Here is a 22,649-nt window from a genome sequence, read left to right on the forward strand (position 1 = left end):
AAAGAAAAAAGGAAGAAAGTAAAAAAGGAAGAAGCTGCATTAATGAGTGATTAGAACTAAAGCTGTAGTTACTGGGTTCAGTTAGCTTAGATCCTTGAGACCAATAGGAATCAGATTTACGGTTGCTACTCTTTTAAGTGGGACATTTTATTGCACTCAGCTTAGAAATTAGGATGTAAATTCTTGATGAAGATACTATGAAATACAGCCCTTAAAGTAGGGCCTTCATCAGAAAAGTGGGGGTTAATGCCCCAAATCCATCACTGCTGCTCAAAAACCGATTTATAAACTGATGGGCATTAAAGTGTCTCTCATTATCATGTAATTGAGAAGCATCTGTTTAGTGTATGTTTGCCACTCACATATATTAGACGCAGTCCTTACTGTACTGTGAAACACTGTGAAGGGCAGCTGATGCATTTAAACAGAAGGCCTGCCAAATGATAATTTGGCACCTAAAACTTGCTAGGTATTAAAAGGGTTAGCGGCTCTTGAACACTAGTTTGAGCCCCTTAGTGGTCTGATTTAATTAAGGCGTTTTAAAGATTGGATACAATTAAGGAGATATATACAGTTATAAAACTTGAATATAGAAATAGTTTAGCCCAGCGGCTTCCAGGCTGTTGGCTATAAACTCTAGCAGCATATGGGAGTTATTGTAAAGAGCCCATTAATCCATTTGAGCACCAAATGTTGTCTGTAGACTAAATATATCCTACATATCGAATGCAGATATGGCTGTGGTAAGTAACACAAAATTTCATTAAAAGACCACTGAATTCATAGAAGCTTTTGATCATCTTTCCTTTTATTAATCATTAGGTGCTTAAGGGCAATTAAATCCATGAAATTCTGATATTCTCAGAGTGGTTGGACACTTCTGCTCTAGCTTGGAAAATTTAGTAGTGTCTATGGGATGCTTCTGACACACAAACACTTCCACTCATGTAAGATTTAAGCTTTAAAAGAGCTCCATCTGACAGGCTCCCAGAAGATACACTGAGTTAAACAATAACGTATCAAGTAAGACCAACTAACAATGCTGATGAAACCTTTCAATAGCAAAGTTTTCTATCATGATGACTTATGAGAAAAGTTAGCAAAAGGTAAAAAGTACTTTCATTTCTTTAACTTGCCTGCAGCGAGAGTACCTAAAACCAATAAACTGGATATGTCAGGTTTTAAAACCCAACACTGTCTTCTCTAAAGAAAATATATCTGCGGCACCTGAGTGGCTCAGTCAGTTAAGCATCTGCCTTCAGCTCAGGTCATGATCCCAGGATCGTGGGACCAAGCCCCACGAGGAGCCCCACTTTGGGCTCCCTGTTCAGCAGGGAGTCTGCTTCTCTCTCTCCCTCTGCCCCTCCCCCCGCTCATTCTCTCTCACTCTCTCTCAAATAAACAAAATCTTTTTTTAAACAAAAGACAGATACATTTTCTTTCTTTTTTTTTTAAGATTTTATTTGAGAGAGAGCACAAGCTGGGACGGGAGGGGGAGGGGCAGGGGGAAAGGGAGAAGCAGACTCACTCGATCACGACCTGGGCCAAAGGCGGACATTTAACTGACTGAGCCACCCAGGCACCCCTGTATCTGGCTTTTAGTTTGTAGATAAAACACTATCAGTTTGTATAGGACTTTATAAAATATTTTTGCATTATAGGATCTCAAAGTTGGATCATTCTTATTTGTAGTCTTTCAAAAAAAAAAAGAACTCCACAAAACAAACAAACAAAAAAAACAAGCTTCTATTTCAAATATGAGAGCACTAACCATATGAAAGGTTAAGTGATTTTTCAAAAAATATAGTGTAATGGAAGAGCTTAAGTTATTTAAGCACGCGTGCACGCACACACACACAATAGTAACAACATAAGCAATATGGATTAGATTTTAGAAGTGTCATACAGAATTTTCTAAATACATTTTGATTATTTGATCCCAAGTAAGGAAAATTAGGAACATTTTGTGGTGCATCTTACCTTCCTTAAAAGAAGGAAGAAAAACCCCTCTGATTTAAACTGACTGTATAGCACTGTTTGGGTGCTGAATACATTTCTTTTTCAGTCATTTTCAGACCTATGATAATAAAAATTCCTCTTTAAAGATCAGTATTTCAGGCCCTCATGATTCTCTTTAATATCTAAATAATCATTTACTAAAATAAACAGGTTTGTTGCAAAAAACACAGAGTTGGGTTTTAGAATTTACAATTACAAAGGATCCAATATTTATAAACTTTGCATATAAAAAAAACCTTCCTGTCTATAGGACTGTATGACACTGGAATATCTCAAGGAGTTTGCAGCCTCTCCCTGGCAATCTTAACCACAGTTTAAATTAAGAGTAAGTTCCAGCTTTCTGAAATGGTGTAAATTACAGTTGTGTCAGTACGGAGAAAGATTTACTGAATGCTTTTCAGTATGTTTTAAAGCCATGCAACCATCACAAAATTTAGACTGACTCCACAGCTCTTGCTTAGTTAAAACAACATAAAATACTATACAGGAATTTAAAAATTATTACACTGTGGGGAAAGTACTGTCAGACAGAGATGCTCACATTTACCAATCAGATCACTTTAAGTTGGCTGAAAGCTAAGGGCTTGACAGCTGACAAGATTTCTACAATTCCTTTTCGTATTTCCTTCAGCACCTGTTGCTGGGGACAATCTGCTCACATTTTTGACTATAGCTGTTTGCTGATATACAACTTGTCCCTTTTCCTCAAATATTTACCTGCAAAGTAAAATATTCAGTCTTGTCTCGTGACTTAGACTGCTACCTAACACAGTTTCTGCTGATTCCTAGAGCACAAAGTTTAAGCAGCAGGTTCTGATTGGGTCTGTTCATTCAGTCACTCAATCACACATTCATTCAACCGATCAACCAGCATTTACAGATAGATCATCCACTATGTGCTGAATTCAGTTATCTTAAATGGAACCAAAACAACAGAAGTTTTAAAGAATTACCGGAACTTTTATTTTTGCTTAGTTTTATTAAAAAAATAAATATGTCATAAAGCTTTATTTTCCTTTAAGGAGAAAAAAAGGAACAAGTTTCATAAAATCAAATAAGCAATGGTAAGGTGTCTTAACTTGAAAAAGATTGGGAATCACTGGTTTACAAGTTATAATCGAATGAAAGAACAACTGTTAACAGCCACGGTTGGCTGTTTCATGCCAATGGCAGCAAACAACAAGATCAACTAGGGCAAAATAAATAATTGTGTGGAAGCCCTGATAAGTGCTTGAACAGACTGATTCACTGAGACATCAGGATAGATATATCTTGCTTTAAACAACACAGGAGTTCCTGAAAAGTTTTGTGTAAATGAAATAACCACAAACATACTAGGAGAGCTTGGTATCTGAAAGAATTCCACAGTGAATTCTTTTGTGAACAACCACTTCCACTTCTGTAAATCCAGGTATTTGCTTTGCTTAAGGCAAAGTATACCTAGCTGCTACCTCTCCGAACTGAGGCATTAGCACATACACCGAACATTGCTCCAGCTGGGCCAGTGGCACAATTTCCAAGTTTGTGTTTCCATTAAGTAGTGTACAATAGAGAGTCAGCCAGGGAACCCAGCTGCATCTGGCAGAGCAGGCATAGGGGTGGGATAACCACCTTTAACAGTATCTCCAAGCCAACAAATACTTTTGAGAGTCTACTTTGTGCAAAGCACGGTAATAAACCTTACCAATTCAGTTACAGATGTACTTCCTTTCTCTAAAACCTTCAGTCAGGGCCTAGGTCTGGAACTCTAAAATAAAGCAATACTACTAATCCTCAACACTGGCTTTAACCACATTAGCTGCCCAACTCCTTCAGATTGGGGTAGATGATAATGGAAGAGACTGAGTTTTCTAAGGCTGAAGTTTAACAACACAAGAGTCATGTTTCATATAACCAGTTAGTGAAAAATTTTGCTGGTGACAAAAATTTTTCAAATGGTTCTTTTTTTTTTTTTTTACTTCCTCTGAATCTTCAGGCAAACTCTGCAGAACAGTTGAAGTCATTGATGCTCTCTGACTGGGTGATACATTTCAGTTCTGCTGATAGCAATAAAAATTTCTTTCCACCCACCAGAATTTCATGAACTTATCCTACACTGTAAGTGACGCTTTGGACAGGGAATAAGTATGGTAGTACTAGCTCCAGTCAGTTTTATTATAAACAAAATCCTCACTCTGCTCACAGCCTCCATTTCATTTGGCCAAACTTCTACCAGGCTTAAGTCACATTTAATTAGTTAGGCTGTTCAGTTTCTTTTTAAAAATGCTTCTAATACCATTGCTGCCTATATGTACAAGTGTGAAAAGAAGAGTATGCAATCGGTAGTCTTTTCCACACTGAGTACACTAACAACAATTAGTAAATAATTAAAGAATAAGTGGTCATTTTAAAACTTGTGTTTTTCTTTAAAAAAAATTCCACTTTCTAGCACTTAAAAAATGGGTCTTAAAAGTGCCCTATTAATGTCCAATGCTGTTCCCACTCTGTCCCACCCATCCAAAACCTGCTACAAATGCTGGATTGCGTTCATATCAAATAATTTAGCAGTACCAAGATTTTTCAAATGGAAACAGTGTTACTGACTTCTTCATATTGGATAACAAAATAAGGGTAACTCTGATCATCATTAAAAATGACAAAAATCTGAGGCTCAAAGAAATTATCCACACAAGAGTCATACAGGTCGCTGGTGACACTGCCTGGATTGACAGGAGGGGGCCTTCTCATGCCATGACTGCCCATCGTGTATCTGCCAGTTAGCACTTTGGCCAGAAACATGAAATGGACTCCTTTGGAGGACTTCTTAGAAAAGTTATGAGAGTAGCTTGCCTTCTTTGCAAAATAACTGCCTTGTCCAAACATTGTAGCATGCTTTCCACAGACTCGAGGGTCAAAGTTGTGCTTGCAGATTCCATCTACCACATCCTGGGATGTTCCATGAAATAAATGTCTCTCATTTATTATCCTGTCACGGCCAAACATTTTCCTGTTCATATATTCCTTTTTCCTAATGCAAAGAGTGGACAGGGAATTCAGAAGGAAGGTATAGATCAATTTAATAGGCAAGATGTAGTCATAAACTTTTCTTTACAGTTTCAATGAAGAGGAAATATTAAAGTAGCTTTCAAGGGCAAAATGCTATCAAAGATCATATCAGAAGTTTAAACTTATCTTTTCCATTGCAGACAAGAAAAGCCCCCCTCCCTTTTTTTCTTCCCCCAACACCTGTTCATTTGCTCTCTCTTCCATTACCAATCTAGTTCACAAACTTACCTTCTCAGGACAACTTCTTTGTCTAATTCCACCAACCTGAGTGTCTCTTAATTCTGAGATTACTCAAACCTGCATGTATTCTTTTTGTACTACATTTGTTTGTTGACTTGAGAGGCAGCATAGTAAAGTGATCAAGAGCAAAGCCTCTGGTGCTAGACCGCTAGGGTTCAAACTCCAACACATACCTTACTAGCTGTATGACCTGTGGCAAGTTAATGAACTTACGGTCTGTTATGAAGAGTATATGTGAGTTAATACATGAAAAACTACAAACATATTAGGTTTTGTGAAAGTCTTTACTATTATGTTCTGCATTTGTCATTAACAACATTAAGAAAAACTCTTAAACTTTTCATACTGCAGACTCACCTTTTATATTTCTCCCAAAGAAACTGGTTTTGGACTCTCAATATTTGCAAAATTCTATATTTAAACTCAGGCACAGTCTTATGAAAAAGATTATAAATGATTCGATAACTTTTGTCCTCTACAGAGACAGGCACTTGGATGAAGTCCTGAGATGGATGCATATAAACCCAAGTTTCAGGGTAAAAGTTTGCTGAGGTGACCCCATCGGGGCAGATGATTTGTGATGATGAGGTTGCTTCAAGAGGTGGAGGAGCCTGTGTGGGAACACCACCAAGTGTCCTAGAGGGGAGAGGAGGAATGTCAATGTAAAACATTTAAGTACACCTCACATTATAGTGCTCTAATGCAGTATCTAAAATTGTAATTTATACAGCTTAAGTACTTGTTTAAAAAACAATATAGAAAATGCTACGTATTAAAATAAATCTTAAAGTAACACTGCCTGTACATAGATAACCTTTATTAGCTTCTTCCTGGCCTCCTCTTTGTGGAGAAAACCCTGGGGTGTACTGCTGCAAGGCAAGCAAGCAAGCAAGAGCCAATTTATAAATATCTTTACTTTGAACCCTAGACTCCTCTTTTGCCAATATAGTTAAAGAAACTGTCTCAAGAGAACGATGATAATTTATATGTAGTCTTCAAACTTTGCTGTACTAAGCAGAAAATTTACTAAAGGCTATGTAGGTGGGGGGAGCAGACTGATGCAGAAACAAAATAAGGCAGGCAGGAAAGAGGGGGCTTACAGGAAGATGACATAAAATATTAAAAATAAAAAAGCTTAGAGGCGTCTGGGTGGCTCAGGCAGTTAAGTGTCCAATTCCTGGTTTAGGCTCAGATTGTGATCTCATAGGTTGTGGAATCGAGCCCTATGTCGGGCTCCACGCTCAGGGGGCAATCTGCTTGAAGATTCTCTCCCTCTGTCCCCTGCCCCTGCACGCATACACGCAGCTCTCTTTCTCTCTAAAATAAATAAATTTTTAAAAAATTAAAAAGCTTATACTTTTTGTATAAACACAAACAAAAATCATCGGAGTAGGCACTGAAAGCTGACATTTGGCATTTGCTTCATTTTTCAATATGACATGTAACAGCAAAGTCATCAATTGTATTCAAATTTTATAACTTTAGGTGTGCTTAAGATAGAGCTAATTACTTTAAGCTTTAGACACCAGAATGTTTATCCTTGAACCTTTAAATTCAGGTCTGTTATACTTTCACAGGTGAGTTTCTGTAAGTAGCAGCCGAATAATTATTCCTGCCCAATTAAATGCTTAAATTTAAATTACATTTCTTGGCCATTTTCAAAACAGAGCAAAAAGGAAGAATTAGAGAGAAAGGAAATCCTAGCCCTGAGACCCAGATTCAGGGCCAGGGTACTATAACACTCTTCAGCATAGAGTGGTCACAAGGAAACAAGTCTGCCAAATGGATTAGGAAACTAAAATTTTCAAAAGAGCTTTGTGACACAGTGGTTACAACTGTGAGTGAACGTTCATCTAATCTCCAAGAGCATATTTTACCATTTACCTCCTCATAATCATAGCTACCTTATAGTAAGCACATATTATGGACAGGCATTTTACACACAGTATCACTAATTGTTGTAACAACCCTGCAAGATGGCTTGGTTATCTGTACTTTTCAAATAAAGAAACTGCTAGCATAGTAGCAGAGAACAGGGACAGGATTTGAATCCAGGCCTATCTACACAGTTTCTAGACGTATACTCTTTCCACTACTACATACTTCCCAATTCATATACACATATACATATATATAGGAAGTATATATATATACACATTTTCCCCTTAAGGCTTGAAAGTGATGGATGTGTACCAGGGTTGCAACGAAGGTATGCCTGACTCCCATTACCACCACTGCCACCTCACACAGTATTTTGACTTTTAAGAGATGGCCTGATAAGAAGCTAAAAAGCACAACTGCATTCTCTAACACCTGCCCCCTTCAAGTGGTTGTGCCTACGATTTAGCATGCCTCAACGTCCCTTGGGAGACACAGATAGATAGGAGTTCTAGGAGGAGCCAGGACTTACAGAATCCCCCACATGCTTTTAACTTCAGGGGTCAATTTAAAAGGGCACTGGCTTCTCTAACCTTCCTGGCAGAGGCATAATAGTTCTTGTCCTCTGGAGCGTTTTCATAAAGCTCTGACAGATTTCTCCAGAGCCTTCATTCACTAGCACATTTTTCTGAAGAGAGGCCCCACTGCTTTAATCAGATTCTGAAAGGTAACTCCTTCAAAAGCCATCACTATTCTGGAGAAATGGCAGGAAACACAGAGTATAAGCTCCTTATTTTTAGCTGTTCCCGCTATTCCTGCTCTGCAAAAAAGAGTACCAGCCTACCAGATTTTCCAGTATTATTAGGGACTGAAGTTACCAAAAGAAGTTTCTGAGTTGGGGGAAGAAAGTAAGATTCTCCCAAACACCCTGCCCCAAATAGGTTTTAGGCTGCTGTCACAGGCGTACTGAAATCCTGGCACTGATGACCAAAGAAGACTCATACATACTTGAAGATGAGCCTGTGTAAGTAAATCCTATCCATCCTAAAACATTAAATTAAATTTTATATTCATAATTATCATCCACTCCTATCTACAGAGGCTTACTTTTAATAAGCCAACATCCTAATTGGGCTAAAACATAAAAATGCACATAGACAACTGTCTGATGGACTTTTACACTCCAGTTGCCACGAGTCAGAAACATATATTCCAAGCACAGTTACAAATGTGGCTTTAATATCTGAGGATGTTGAGTTTGTATTCAGCTCATGGGTATTCCAATGACATACCGTGTGCTTCACAGTGCTGTTACCAGCCTTCTTCAAAGAGGCAAAGTTGAAGGGTATGGAACTTGTACTCAAGGACCTCTGAAGAATGGATTTTCAGAATTCATGGTCATCTTTTACACTCTCCTTCCCTCCCCTTGCCATTGCAAAAGATGTTTCTTAACCCACTTTCAGTGATGAAGTAAAAATTAATTCATATCATCCTTTTTGGGAGAAGTCAAAGAAACTCTATTAGGCTTTCCCATGACCATAGGGTGACTGCACAGGATAGATGTCCTTCAGCTGAAATGAACTCCTAAGCCTCTAAATCTGAGATTTGTTTGCTTATGCAGCCTCAGCTCAAGTATTCCAAGAATATTAAAGAATAAGCTCCTTTTTATCAGCCTCATTAAAAAGCAGCAAGCACAAGGAAAAAATATTTTCTTTGTAACTATGAGTGATGGATGTTACCTAACCTCGATTGTGGTAATCATTCTGCAATATATACATATGTCAAATCATTACGCTGTACACCTTAAACTGACAGAGTTGTATGTGAGTTATAGCTCAATGAAACTGGAAGGAATTAAAAACACCAGGGAAACTCATTTATGAGGAGTCAGATTTGCAGGAAATTCATAGATTAAGTAAGCCAGCCCCCTCTCCTCACCTCCCTTATTCTGGCATTCCCAATTCCTAGGCATCTCTGATTTCCTGATAACTGGCCTTTCTGACACTTATGTTTTAATCTGATCCTCTGCATTTACTAACACTTAAAAACAAAACTTTCTTCCTGGCTAAGATTAAAATCATGGTCTTTCTGGAATCTGTTTTTGCAGTCTGCTTTTTGAAACTAATCCCTCTCTACTTTCTTCCCACTAGGCCAGTCTGAGTGCCTCATAGCCCCAGACTCTAGGGCAGATAGGAACTGAAAGGCTGCATCTACCCATTCCACCCTGGTGAACTTGCTGCTTGCTTCTTTGCTCTTTTCTCACTGAAGTGTCTGCATAATCTTTTTGATTTGCTAAGCTCTTACTTTATACTTGATTATCACTCTTTCAGACAAGAAGACTAAAATAGGAAATTTCGGAAAGAGAAAGGAAGAGATAAAAGAGTGACTTTCTTTGTTCTCTTGTAAGCCTATATTACAAATAGTAAGGTGCCAAATTTGTGGCAATAATTCTACTTCTGCTTATATTATTTTCATAGTTCATACTTTTACAAAATAAGCCTAAGTCTAAAAAGAGGGGGGAGGGCTTATTCCATAATTACTTGTTTTAGGATTGAAACAAATCAATGTTCACCATTCTGTAAAACTCCCCCAACAATGCAGCACTCGAATGAGCATTCTTACTCTCACTCAGAAGCTACATCTTGCTTGATTGGCTCAGCATGCCAAGCTGCTGCTCTCACTAATGAGTTCTACTGTCTCACTAGGAGGACAATATGTTCCTAACTACTGGACGCTGACACTATCTCCAGCTGTGGTAGTGAAATCACAGAAATGGCCTTTTTATTAGTTTCTAATAAAAAAAAAACCCTGCAAGGTAAAATTTTTCACACTTGGATTAGGAAGAAAATACACATTTACCCAAAGCCAACATATATTTCTAAAATCAGTCTTACTAAAAATTGCTTTTGGATACTGAGTATTTCAGGAATTTTTATTCATTTGTACTTTGTTTTTAAGGTTCCCTTTGCAATCTCATAATTAGAATCATTAAAATTCTGTCATAATGATCTGGGAAAAACACAGTTTGAAACTGAAATTTAAAAAAAAAATCAGTAAGAAGATAAAAACAGCATCTCTAAGATCAGTAGAAGAGAAAAAACAATATTACTCTAGACCTCCCCAGTCCATAAAACCAAGTAAACCTAGCATTATTTTAAAAATCAGGCTCTAAATATGGTGTATCTGATAAGAGTACATAATGATTTCCCTAGAGTTACTAACTTTCAAAGATGGCAATGCTCTTGGTAACATGCTCCACCTTTTTGGCATCAATGGAGATGTGCTGGTGGGCTATCTAGGGGTGGGGAAGAAGAAATGGCACTTGGGAAAATGGAAGAAGAGCTCACCTACAATTCAGAAGGTTGAATTCAGTCTCAACCTAGGAATATGACAGGTAATTTTAGTGAATATTACAGGAAGGTGGGCCTTATTTAGGAAATGAGAATGCCACCTTGAAGAACTCCCCCTACTTGCCCTCGCAGTTTACCTATACTGGGAAGTAGTCCCAATACACGGACGGTTATCATCAGGAAACTCAATATTCCACAAAGGAAGCAAATGCAAACTGCCTCATTCCAGATATAATTACTTTTTGTGGTACAAAATCGTTACTTCTACTTGTTTTTCAGTTCAAAAAAATCCACTGGCTGGGGCGCCTGGGTGGCACAGCGGTTAAAGCGTCTGCCTTCGGCTCAGGGCGTGATCCCGGCGTTCCGGGGTCGAGCCCCACATCAGGCTCCTCCGCTATGAGCCTGCTTCCTCCTCTCCCACTCCCCCTGCTTGTGTTCCCTCTCTCGCTGGCTGTCTATCTCTGTCAAATAAATAAATAAAAATCTTTAAAAAAAAAAAAAAAATCCACTGGCTAATCAGTCTTTTAGTTAGGTTAATTGTAAGCTTATCTGAACTCTACTCTTTGAAGAATTAAACCCATAGAATAACTCAAAACTTCACATTCTAGACTAACCATATTAGTCTCTTAATTTAAAATCTTTTACTTTTTGGCATTCAGTTGTACGCTGTAAATGAAAGTAAAGATAAGGCTTTCCATTAACACTTACTGTAAATACGGAAGCAGTGTAAAACAGGAACGGAAGAGGGGTCTCCTTTTTATTTCTCTCCTGAAGAATGAGTTGTGAAGGATGTAGTGGTTGTTCCACATCATGAATCGGACCTCTTTCAGACCTCGAGAGTTGGCTTCTTCAATCAGTCGAATAACAGACTGGAGTAGAAAACAGAAGGTAAAGGAAAAAGAAGTTAGAAAAAAGCAATCACTATGAAATACGAAAAATGTTACTATAATAACTAAAGGCAAAAACAGTTAACCTTGCTGTTAACATCAGAAAGGTTTCAATAAAGTATAGAGAATTAAATTAATTCCCTTCACACACAGGACTTTTAGGGAGGGGGGGATATGGGGGCAAAGAAACAGAATAGAAAGATGCTCCTTCTTCAGAAAAGCATGGATTTCCACCTTATGAAACATGTGAGGCCCAGATTCTATTTTGGGGCCTTAACAATGTCCCAGAGATTTTTTTGTTTCTATTTCTTAAGGGAATTTTCAGAAGAGGATTAAAGATGGTAGTGTATACAGTTCAAATAAACCAGTTACGTTTCAAATCCAAGAAATCTTTCAGAGGAAAAACACAGGGACAGCCCAAGTATTCTGAGAATACATTTTAAATAGCCTCTTATCCTCCTTGGAAGGCATTAGATACTAGTGATTACTTAAAAGAGTCTCAGAAATCTTAATTCCATTGTGTATTATTAAGCAATTAACATACTAGGTAGTTTTTTCTTTTGCTATTGCCTTAAAAGAAAACCTAAGGGTAAATAAGTCAGTTCTCCCTTTTTCTAACACTGGAAATGAATTTAATCAAATCAAAGAAGTCAGATCTTTGGAATGTGAAATTAATCTCTAAAGTCCATTTCATTGTTTTTAAACTTGACTCAGAATTCTCATTCAGAGGCAAAGTAAACCCATCATCATTTTAAAACCTTACTTTGTGATTTATGAGCTATTCTTACCATCTCAGACTAAGGATACATGTACACATATGACAGAATTTTAAATGACTGATTTGCCTGACCACAGCTCAATAAACATTTTCAAGTATTTCTTCCAGGGGCTTAAGAGTGCTTGTTTCCCATTAGACTTCCGAGATGCTAAGTGTAACACATGATCCAATGAACATGAGCCCAGGAGCCATAAATAGCCAGAATTACACCAGTGCTCATCTCATTAAAATTATTTCAAAGGGGCACTGAGTCGGAGTACTTAAAATGTAAATACTTGGTCTCTACAGTATAAGATACTGGGGAAAGCATTTTACCTCTCTGATAACAGTGGTATTTATGGATTCCAGATTAATGGAAAGAAATACATCCTCAGAAAAATTGAGAATAATGTTAATTATATCAACAAGACTCAATGTCACATCAGTAAGCTCTTTGATTTGTTGTTCTGTCTAGTCACTGTTGTAAAGGATTAGAAGGAAAGGACAGTGAAAGACAAGAAAAATTTAAATTCACTTTTTAGAAAAAGAACCTGTAAATACCTCAGGATATTCTCTCCATCCAAAGTGGTCCCTACAGAAGAACTTCCAGACTGTGTGATAAATAGAGTTTACATTGCTAGAGGGTGGTGCGGACAGCCTTCGCAGTTGGTCAAATTCAGTTGTTTCATACACATTCATGGCATTCAAATCTGCCCAAAATTCGTGTCCTCTAAAAAGACCCGCCCCCCCAAAAAAGAACTGTTAATACATTTGCAAAATAAAAATATCTAAACATCTCATAAGACATTAAAAATATGTAGTATAGCATGCTGTAGAATTTTCAAAACTTGTCTTATCTGGAGTAAAAGGACTTTACCAGTTGTTTCTCCATTTCCTACATGCCTTTTCTTAACAAGACCGAAGGTTCCAGGCCAGAGAGTTATGGTAGGACTGACTGATGCCATCTCACAGTATCACAGACCTAAACCAATCAACATAATCCCACCCTCGGTTTCAGCCAATCAGGGAGTCAGTTTTAAGGTGAAGCTGACATGGAAAGCAGGCAGAGAAACAAAAGAAACTTCTCTTGAAGATTGCCTTTTTTTAGAGGCGTCAGTTTACCAGAGTTAATACAGAATACATAATACTGCCTGATGAAAGGGGAAAAAAAGGAAAAAATGAAAAAAAAAATCCAGATAAGACCAGTATTGCTATTCTACCTAGTATCAATACTATCTTTACCCCGGGGGCCAGAGGGGGAGTAGCTGGCAAAACATGAAGAGGAAAAAATAGTTTGTTTATTATGAAGTTTAGCTATGAGAATGTTTTTGTCATTTTGTTATCTGGTCTGCTGCTGCTGAATCAACACTTCATAAATATCTCAATTCTACTGGGGTAAAATCCCACTATATGAATCAATATCATTTAAGAAATTATAATGGGTGGTCCAATTACAACCTTTCTTTTTTAATGGAACTTCGACTAGTGTTTGAAACATCTGAACCATTATTTTAAGTAACTGGAAAAATGTTCATTGTACTGTTCTTTTTGTGTATGTTTCAAAATGTCCCTAAGAACACATGAAAAATAAAATACATCATAAAGTAACATTATAGGTATCAGCAGAGTGACTAAATTTCCAAACACATTCCTTCATCTTTCTACCCTTTCCACAACAGATTTCTAAATGGATGTCTATAATACACAGGATACTCCATATCTAGTGGCACTCACAATGACTGGTTCATGTGAAATCCAGGTGTTTGAACAAATATTCCCAATAATTAACTTATTTCCTGGCTGTAAATTAGGATTTTGAAAAGGGTATTAATTTTGACCTATGAGTTTTGTTGGTTAGTACAACACTTTCTAAATTCTGCTCTTGGAACACTTGTTTAAAGGACTGTTAATAGGAATTCTGTGTAAAAAGCATTCTGTGGTCAAACGTTTGAAAAAACTTGTTTACACAAAGTTAAACAATTTACTTACTGCAGCCACTCCTCAGTCCCTTTAATATGCTAAGGTAAATATTGAAGTACCATGATGAGGGCTATAAGGTATCCTTCTAAAACTGTGACAATGCTCTCTTCCTTTTATTCCATGAATATCTATTAACATCTCTCAATAAACACCCCTGGCAAATGTCAGGGAAAGAACCATCTATTTCTCACCCTCCATCCTAATGTTCATAATTTTTGAAACAGATTCTATTTGGAAAAAAAAAAACACAAGTCATCGAGTCATATATCCAACTAATGGTGCCATGAAGCATGTAACTAATAAAAAGCAGTATGTTCCTTTAAATATTCCTCAAGAGCTTCCCCAAACCCTAATTTCCTTAGAATGAGTATTGACAAAAAAAAAAAAAAAAAGAAAGAAAAAAAAAGAAAAAGAAAGAAAAGAAAAAAGAAAGAGTACTGACTAGTAGGATATGATCTTAAAAGGAACATATACTTTTAATTAAGTGTGAAATGGAAATAAGACAATAAAATGTAGTTTAAAGTCACATTTGGACACCTCTTTATTTAAAATGATTTATGTAAAATAAGGGTATCTAATTCAAAAGAAAAATGTTTCTGGAAAATCCTTTAAAAAAGAAGAAAAAACACTGAAAACCAGAACTCCGATACCTAAACTAAACTTCACATCAAGTTGCTTTAAGCAATTTTCACTTAATTTTAGGAGAATCTGATATTGAGCTGAGAGATACCAACCTGTTTCTCCCTCTTGACGTAATTTCCAGTTCTAAACAGATTTTCTTGCTTTAAGTTCATTTCCCAGTAACTGTTCCCAATTATGAGTTAAATCCTCAGTATTTTCTTTAAGGAATTCTTAGAACAGCAGTTATTATGTTAATATGCATTATAAACAGCCAATGCTTTTTGCTGTTAAAGTACGAGATTTTATTCTGGACATCACTCTAGCAATTTCTGTGTAAGCCTGTATTATTAAGACTTCATAGATAATGATTTGCATGAAAAAGACATCTAAAACTGCAGCTTTTGCCACATCCTCTGTGCATTTCAGTCCATTGGGCATTATGAAATTTCTATGACAAATCCTAATTTACTACAATCAACTGTTCTTTGGATTGATGTATCAAAGTACTGTTTTAGCTCTATTTGATTTTCAATATGCTTTTCTAGACTTTGCAGAGACAAAACAACAAATTTGAAAAACATTAAATTATCTTTTTATAAGATTAATTTTACCACCTGCTCTCCCTTAAACAGGGAATGCTTAAAAAATCCAACGCCAAGAGTTTCTTTTCTCCTCCATCTGCATCAGTAAAAAATGCATGCAATACAGATGCCAAATGTTCAACATACATCACTCTTCTTTATCAAACCATTGTTTCCTATTATGAGAAATCAGCTATGAGTCATGTATGTGTGGTAATGGTGATGGTAGGCTGTATTAGGCAATACACAAAGAATTAAACAGATGTAGTTCCTGGCTTCCAGGGGCTTCAAGAGAGAAATAACTAACAAAACACAAAACCAGAGTCCGTACATCTGCCTATCTAAACTCATCAGTGGCAAGTACGCCCTGGGAATGAGAGGATAAAGAGTAGGCAAGCAGCATTATGGGACAGGAGGTGGTTACTGGTGTCTAGGAATGGATAAAGGTCAGAAAAAGTTAAGAGGCTTTACTGTGTCAATTCAAGATAGCTTTTTAAGAGAAAGAATTTTAGGTACAGTTTAAATAATAGGAAATAATACCAGCAAAGAAAGGATTATGTGAAAGAGTTAAGAAAAAGAGTTCTTTAAGCATTTTGCTTCTTGGAAGAAGGGTAGGGATAGGGAGGGACAGGAGCAGTGCAAATAGCTGGAAAAGGAAATCTTATAAACAGGGGTACAAAACAGGTAAGGAAATGTGAACCAGGATAAAATAGGCAACATGAGAGATGTCTGGCCATGAACCGAGGAAATAAGCCCAGGGTCTCAGAGCCTCAAATTTAAGAGTACGAATTTAGAGTATTGAACAGATGGTGATAAAGGGTCGAAGCAGTACATAGAGGATGTGTGAAGACTGAGAAAGACAGACAATGCTAGAGATTCGGGGGTAGAGGGAGGCTCTGTAAAAGCAGCATGCAATAATCCTGGTAGATGAGAACCTTATCTGGCCTAAGGACATCCCCACCAAGGGATAGCCAGAAAAGAGAGAATATGGGAGATAGCCACTGTGCAGGATTTAGATTTGACCAAATATATAATGTGGTTAAATCAATCAGTACTGACTTACCCAAAATATAACCCTATCATGAATCAGGAAAAAAAAATCTTATAAACAGATGATTTATGCTACAAAAGGAAGAATGAACTAGAATTGCTGAAATATTAATTCTGTTTCCACATGCTTAACCAACAAACACACCATCACACATACCAACATAAGAATCTAGACACAAAACTAAATTCTGAAAAGAACACCCATTCTCATAATTCAGATGCTTTATAACAATGATTCTCCTCCTCCTACTCAATAAATATCTTGACATACCAAGTAAGACATTTTCCAATATTTATTATCCATGCATAGAGCACCAACACCCACACTAAGTCAGAAAGAATGTCCCACAACCATCATTTTTTCTATGTATATTTCAAATACAAAAGAAAGTAAACAGGGCCCATGATGTAAATAATAAACAGAGCTATAATGAAAACCAAAACTATTTTTTTAAAAAGTTGAATGAAACAGAAATTAGTAAGAACATGCTTTCTTTGTTAGATAAACAGTTCTTGGGATTATGCATTTGGGAGCTCAGTAAGGAATGTAACCCAACAGTTTCTCTGTATTTGTAAGTTGTTTGAATCCAAGAAAGAAATGTGAAAAACAAAAAAATCTTAAGTAGACACATTGATTAAGCACTGGGCTATGTACTAGGGATAAGATGAAAAAGGCCAGAGTCAGTAAGGAAAGGGGATACAAGCAAACCCAACGGTGTGAAATGTGGCACAAAGGTGCTCTGGGAACAGTTCAGAGGCAGAGGGCCTACCTCTGCTGAAAAAGGGGTGAGGAAAAGTGTTCATGGGAGGTATCCTAGAGTAGATGAAATGAGAGCCAAGTCTGGCTGGCTACCAAACAAACAATGGGAGGCAGGACATCACATGCAGAGTGACTGACATGTGCAGAAGCCAACCAAACAAGGCACGAGAGACCCAAGAGCATGCAGTACATACAGTTCATACGGGAGGTCAGGGTGTATGGGTGTGTGAGGGGGATGATAAGAGATAAGACTGGACTGGATAGGTCGGCTGGGGCCAGAAAATGAAAAGCTTTGTATGCTGGGTTAAGGTCAGGACTTGATTCTGCGGGCAGTAGGAATCACTGGTGTATTTTCAACAAAGTTCAGACTTGCCTTTTAAAAACCTACTCCAACAGTGGTGGTATAGAGGACTGATTTGTTTATCTTTGGTAGGAGAGGGTGGGGAATGGTGGGGGAAGGGTGGCGATAGGCACTTACTTGCTAAATATTTATTAGCATGTTAATTATTATTAATACTTATTCTTATGCTTAGCCATCTGTAGCTATTAGAACTGCACGAGACAAATGATGATAGAGAACTAAGGAGGCAACAGTAGGGTGGTTTTGAGAGGTATTTAAGAGTTAAAATCTAATTGCATAAAATAGGATTACAGGTGAGGCTGAAGGGAATGTAGAGTAGGATGTGTCCCATGTTTCTGATCTGGATGACTGGATAAGGTGCTATTACATGAGATAGGAATTGTAGGAGGTGGAACACATTTAAGTGGGAAGATGATGCAACTAAAATACAGAACTCACATTTAAGCAGCAGTCAATTAAATATAAATTTTCTGGATCCTCCTCTGTACAGTTTTAACCAGATGGGCTAGATTTCGGAAATTTGGCTTCCATCCTCTAGGAGTTAATTGGTTTCTACAAGGATAAACCTGTGATCTAAACTAATTAACACCTGCCCTAATCAGCTAACTAGACACAATTAATAGGTCCTCTTATTTTATTACTGTGATGTAGTGTGAAAATTTCTCCCCAAACTGAGGGTCATAACAATAGAAGGATAAAGATCAAATAAAGTAGAGAGAGTATTTAGGCTCTTCTGCTATGGACTTGAGGCAGGCATGACAGATGGGACATGTTTGCTGCTGCTAAAGAAATTTCACAGGCACACAAAATATAGCTGGCTTTTGATACCTGGCTTTGATGTTTCCAGAACTCATTTAGCAATGCTGGATATCTAGCAGCTTATATATCCCTTCAAATATGTTACAAGGTGATGAGAATCAGAGCCATGGCATATACAATACCAACATATTTTGTGAGAGCAGTGTAGTTATTAAACTTTAGAGGACTACATATTCTAACTTTATGCTTCAGAAGCATAGTAAACTGTCATTTATTCTTACTAATTAAGATTTTTGCTAATCTGACTCAAACAGCACAGAGTTACTGGGACAATAAAAAATTTTCTGTAAAATTCTTACATAAAAGGCAACATCTTTCAATATTTAGCAGAGGTTAAAATTCTGTACTTCTACACTAGGACGTGGGTCTTAGTACCAACTTGATTTCCCCCTTTGTAAAAATCCAGAAGTAGCTACAGACACAGACATGCCTACAAATCAAAATTAGAAGTTTACATTATTATGTATATGACCCTCAGTAGTTATGGGTAGGCTAAGAATCAAATGTTGACAATTAAATCTGTCTACCTCTAAGGACACCCTAACCAAATCAAGACAGGATTACTGAGGCTCAGCTCACTCTGTAAAATAATTAACATCAAACTTGGATCATGGATTTAGTTTCTGGTTCTAAATACCTCAAATGATTTTTGGGTAGGTAAAAATATTCCTCGCTTTAAGATACAATGAGTTTCTAGGAATCAATTCTTCAAACGGTGAGCATTTCAAGGCAAAAATCTGACTGCCTGTGCTGCTCCCTTGGTGCGTCCTGAGACATCTTGGAAACAGGTGAATGAGAAGGCAGCAAGTTAGTGAGTGGATGCTGTCTAGATTCACACTGATCTGTGTGTTAAAGACCATGTCTGATTTACAAATTGTGAGACATCTAACTGTGGTCTTAAAGTCATTCTAGAAATGAACACTGTGAAATAGAAACGAGAGGATAAATAAGATGAGAAAAAAGGAAGGCAGATTTCCTACATGAAAGAATACCATTTTTAAGCTTTTATAATTCTATATTCTCCAAAAGCATGTGGGGAACTAAGCAAACACATAACATAGTTTATCCTCAATAACCTTTGTACTAAGACACATTTGAGTACACCTAAGTGCTTCCTATACCCTAAAAAATACCATATACTTAAGTCTCCTCTGCCCTATGCCACCACTAAAAGCAAATTATAATATTCACTTGAGGAAAAGAACCTGCTAAATTTTGTTACGTTGGGCTTTTTGTTTGTTTTTATTGCAAAACTACCAGATCAAAGGAAAGAACACAGAAGAACTTTCTAGTAAGATGTGGATAAGCCTAAGATCTTTCATAAATAAAAATTACACTTATGAGATCAGAAGATCTCACTGCTATCTATTTACAGAGGCATGGGATTAAATTTTGCACTCTGAAAACATCAGAAATGTCATACAGCCTTAACTTTTAGCCAAGTTCAGTCACATGTCCTAAGGCTCCTAGAAGGTAATTTAAGTGAGAAATACTTCTCAACCATGGCCTGAAGAGGAAGTGAAACTTAATTTCTACAAGAGCTCAGATAGAAAGCACACAACAGATTTTTAAAAAATGTGTATCATACCTTATACTGCCTTAAATTATGCAGTTACTGCCTTCTATGAAGATGAGCAAACATTTCATTTGTTAAGTGAAATATTCTTTAAACTGTGAAGTTTCTATCTTACCTCAAAGTAGACAATAAAAATTGTTTGCCATGTACTTAGGGCACCATACTGATTAATTCCATTTTGTGAATATAGAATTTGACAACATTGGAAGAGGGCTAAAATATATGTTTATATAATTTTTCTACTTGATTATAAAATCAATTGTATGTAAATGCTAAAATTACTTAAAATAATTGCTTTCAAGTAACCTCAAATAACTCAGAACTCATTTACATGTAAATGAGATACTAATTATAATTATCATAAAATACATCCTCTAATAACCACCAGTAAAAAATACAACTAGCTCAATTTACAGATCAACTTTTAAAATTACAAACTCCTGGGGCGCCTGGGTGGCACAGCGGTTAAGCATCTGCCTTCGGCTCAGGGCGTGATCCTGGCGTTATGGGATCGAGCCCCACATCAGGCTCTTCCGCTATGAGCCTGCTTCTTCCTCTCCCACTCCCCCTGCTTGTGTTCCCTCTCTCGCTGGCTGTCTCTATCTCTGTCGAATAAATAAATAAAATCTTAAAAAATAAATAAATAAATAAAATTACAAACTCCTTAAAAAAGGGTTTTATTCAAAATTTTCTCAACTTAGACTTGTCTTTTTACCCAGTTAATATAGATAAAGATAAATGAACAAATTAAAAATATACACTTTGATGGCTTATTATGAGAATCCAGAGATGACTAAGAAGTTCTCAAGACTAGAGATTTGAATGTACACAAACTAACCATATAGAGAATTCATCACTTCCTGAGAGGTTTTTTAAGCAAATTTCTCAAAGAAAAAAAAAGACTTCCTACAGAAAACATATTAGGAGATACTTTTTTTATTATCTCCATTTCATTAACTATGATCACAAAACTTTTCAATAGGTCTTTAAATCAGTAACTTTTTCTAGGGGAGAGGATTCTTTGAAGCCAAGTTTCTCTGACAGATTCAATAGTTAAGACAGCCTAAATTATTTTTTGGTAACAAACTAATTGCAGAACATTTTATACAATGCTTCTGATGTGTGGCAGCATTTGGACAATTGAAACATCAGAAAGTAAGTAAGCAAGGTGCCTTCTGTTTCACATATTTTACCCCCATTCAAGGATGTCTTTCTTTTATTATCTCAGAAGGCAAATCTACTATTTCTCCTGTGCTTATTTTTATTCTCTCAATGCCTGGAAATGAAAGAGCAAAGCCAGGTGACAGTCAGAAACCAAAGACCAACCGCAGCAGGAAATTATTTAGAGTATTTTGTGCCATTTGCCCTCTCTACGCCCTAATCAGCTGCAGGAGCTGTGAAGATCACAAGGTACAAGCAAGATTCTGAAAGCGTACACATTACTGCAAGCAAAATCACCCTTGGGCCTCTATCCCTGCCATTCTTCCCAGACTATTCAGTGCTGGTAAAAATTTCAAGTAAAGAAGGTCACCCAAACTCTATGGCTATATGTCAAATGAGAAGGGACAGTTAAAAAAAATCTCAATCCAAGAAGAAAAATAAATTTTTTAAAAGTATTTTATTTATTTATTTATTTGACAGAGAGAGAGAGAGAGAGAGAGAGAACAAGCAGGGGGAGCAGCAGAGGGAGAGGTAGGAGCATGCCGGGCTTGATCCCAGGACCCTGAGATGGTGACCTGAGCTGAAAGCAGATGCTTAACTGACTGAGCCACCCAGGAGCCCCCAGAAAGAACGAAAAAAAAACTGTAACAAAGAGAAATTCCTGTAAGTATGGCCTAAACATATTTTCCAGTCATGTGAGAAGTGCTATGTTTCACATAAAGAGTATTCACAAATCCTTCCTTCTGCTCAGAAGCAACAGAGCCAAAATAAAGGACATCCATTTGCATAAAGAATACAAATTTCCTGAACTCCTTCTCAAATAACTTAGTCATGGGAGATTCTAATATACTCCTGACATATTTTGTGGCACACATACGCGCAAATCACTGGTTTCTGTAAAATGTGAGAGGGAACAGTCACTGGCATTCTCACTATTTAAGAGCTTACCCTTTCATTGTGATGACCATGCAAAGGTTCTTTACTGGCCAAGTGGGTGTTACCAGTAAGTAAATAGCACATAGCAGAGAAAGATCAAGGAGACAGACAGATTTTGTTGTGTGGACACAGCAAATAGGAATGCTTAGTTAACTCCCTTCTACGCTTGTTTTAGCAACAGTAACAGGTTAGGTCAGCAAGGAAAATAATAAGTTTTACAATTAGAAGTTTATTAATATCATCAACTTCTAAAATTTAAGTTACTGATCACAGAATTGGTACAGTTAGCGTACGACTGCAATACTGTAACTTCGCACAAATCAAATATAAAACTTATAAATTACCAAGTTGAATACATGGAATTATACATAAAATCCTTTTTTTCCGTACCGATTTCAAAATGTATTTCAGAACTTAACCCTTGCAATTTTAAAGTCCCCTATTAACAAGGAATTAATCTGTATTAGAATTCCAAGGCTTTTAGTTCATGTGTCAGGGACTGGGCTGGATGAGGTTTAACACCTACAGGGATTTTCAAGGGAGCCAAGTGTGTGCAGTATAATTTCTGGTCCCTAAAAGCACTATCATAAATAATCTATAAATATAAGAATAATACATTTGGTTTTGT

The 22,649-nt window shown here is 36.9% G+C and overlaps 1 protein-coding gene across 1 annotated transcript in view; it reads right to left on the reverse strand.

Moving 5' to 3' along the window:
* Positions 1-2,958: 2,958 nt before the first annotated feature.
* The window catches only part of TIPARP (TCDD inducible poly(ADP-ribose) polymerase), a 30,276-nt gene continuing 10,585 nt past the window's right edge, over positions 2,959-22,649 (reverse strand). Inside the window, exons 3-6 of the mRNA XM_026497345.4 lie at positions 12,738-12,906; positions 11,241-11,401; positions 5,662-5,940; positions 2,959-5,026 (exon numbers count right to left, since the gene is read on the reverse strand). Of these exons, the coding sequence (XP_026353130.1) occupies positions 4,579-5,026; positions 5,662-5,940; positions 11,241-11,401; positions 12,738-12,906 (1,057 nt within the window). The 3' untranslated portion in view covers positions 2,959-4,578. The remainder of the gene's footprint in view (positions 5,027-5,661; positions 5,941-11,240; positions 11,402-12,737; positions 12,907-22,649) is intronic.

Source organism: Ursus arctos, unplaced genomic scaffold (assembly GCF_023065955.2).
Source record: "Ursus arctos isolate Adak ecotype North America unplaced genomic scaffold, UrsArc2.0 scaffold_20, whole genome shotgun sequence".
Lineage (NCBI taxonomy): Eukaryota > Metazoa > Chordata > Mammalia > Carnivora > Ursidae > Ursus > Ursus arctos.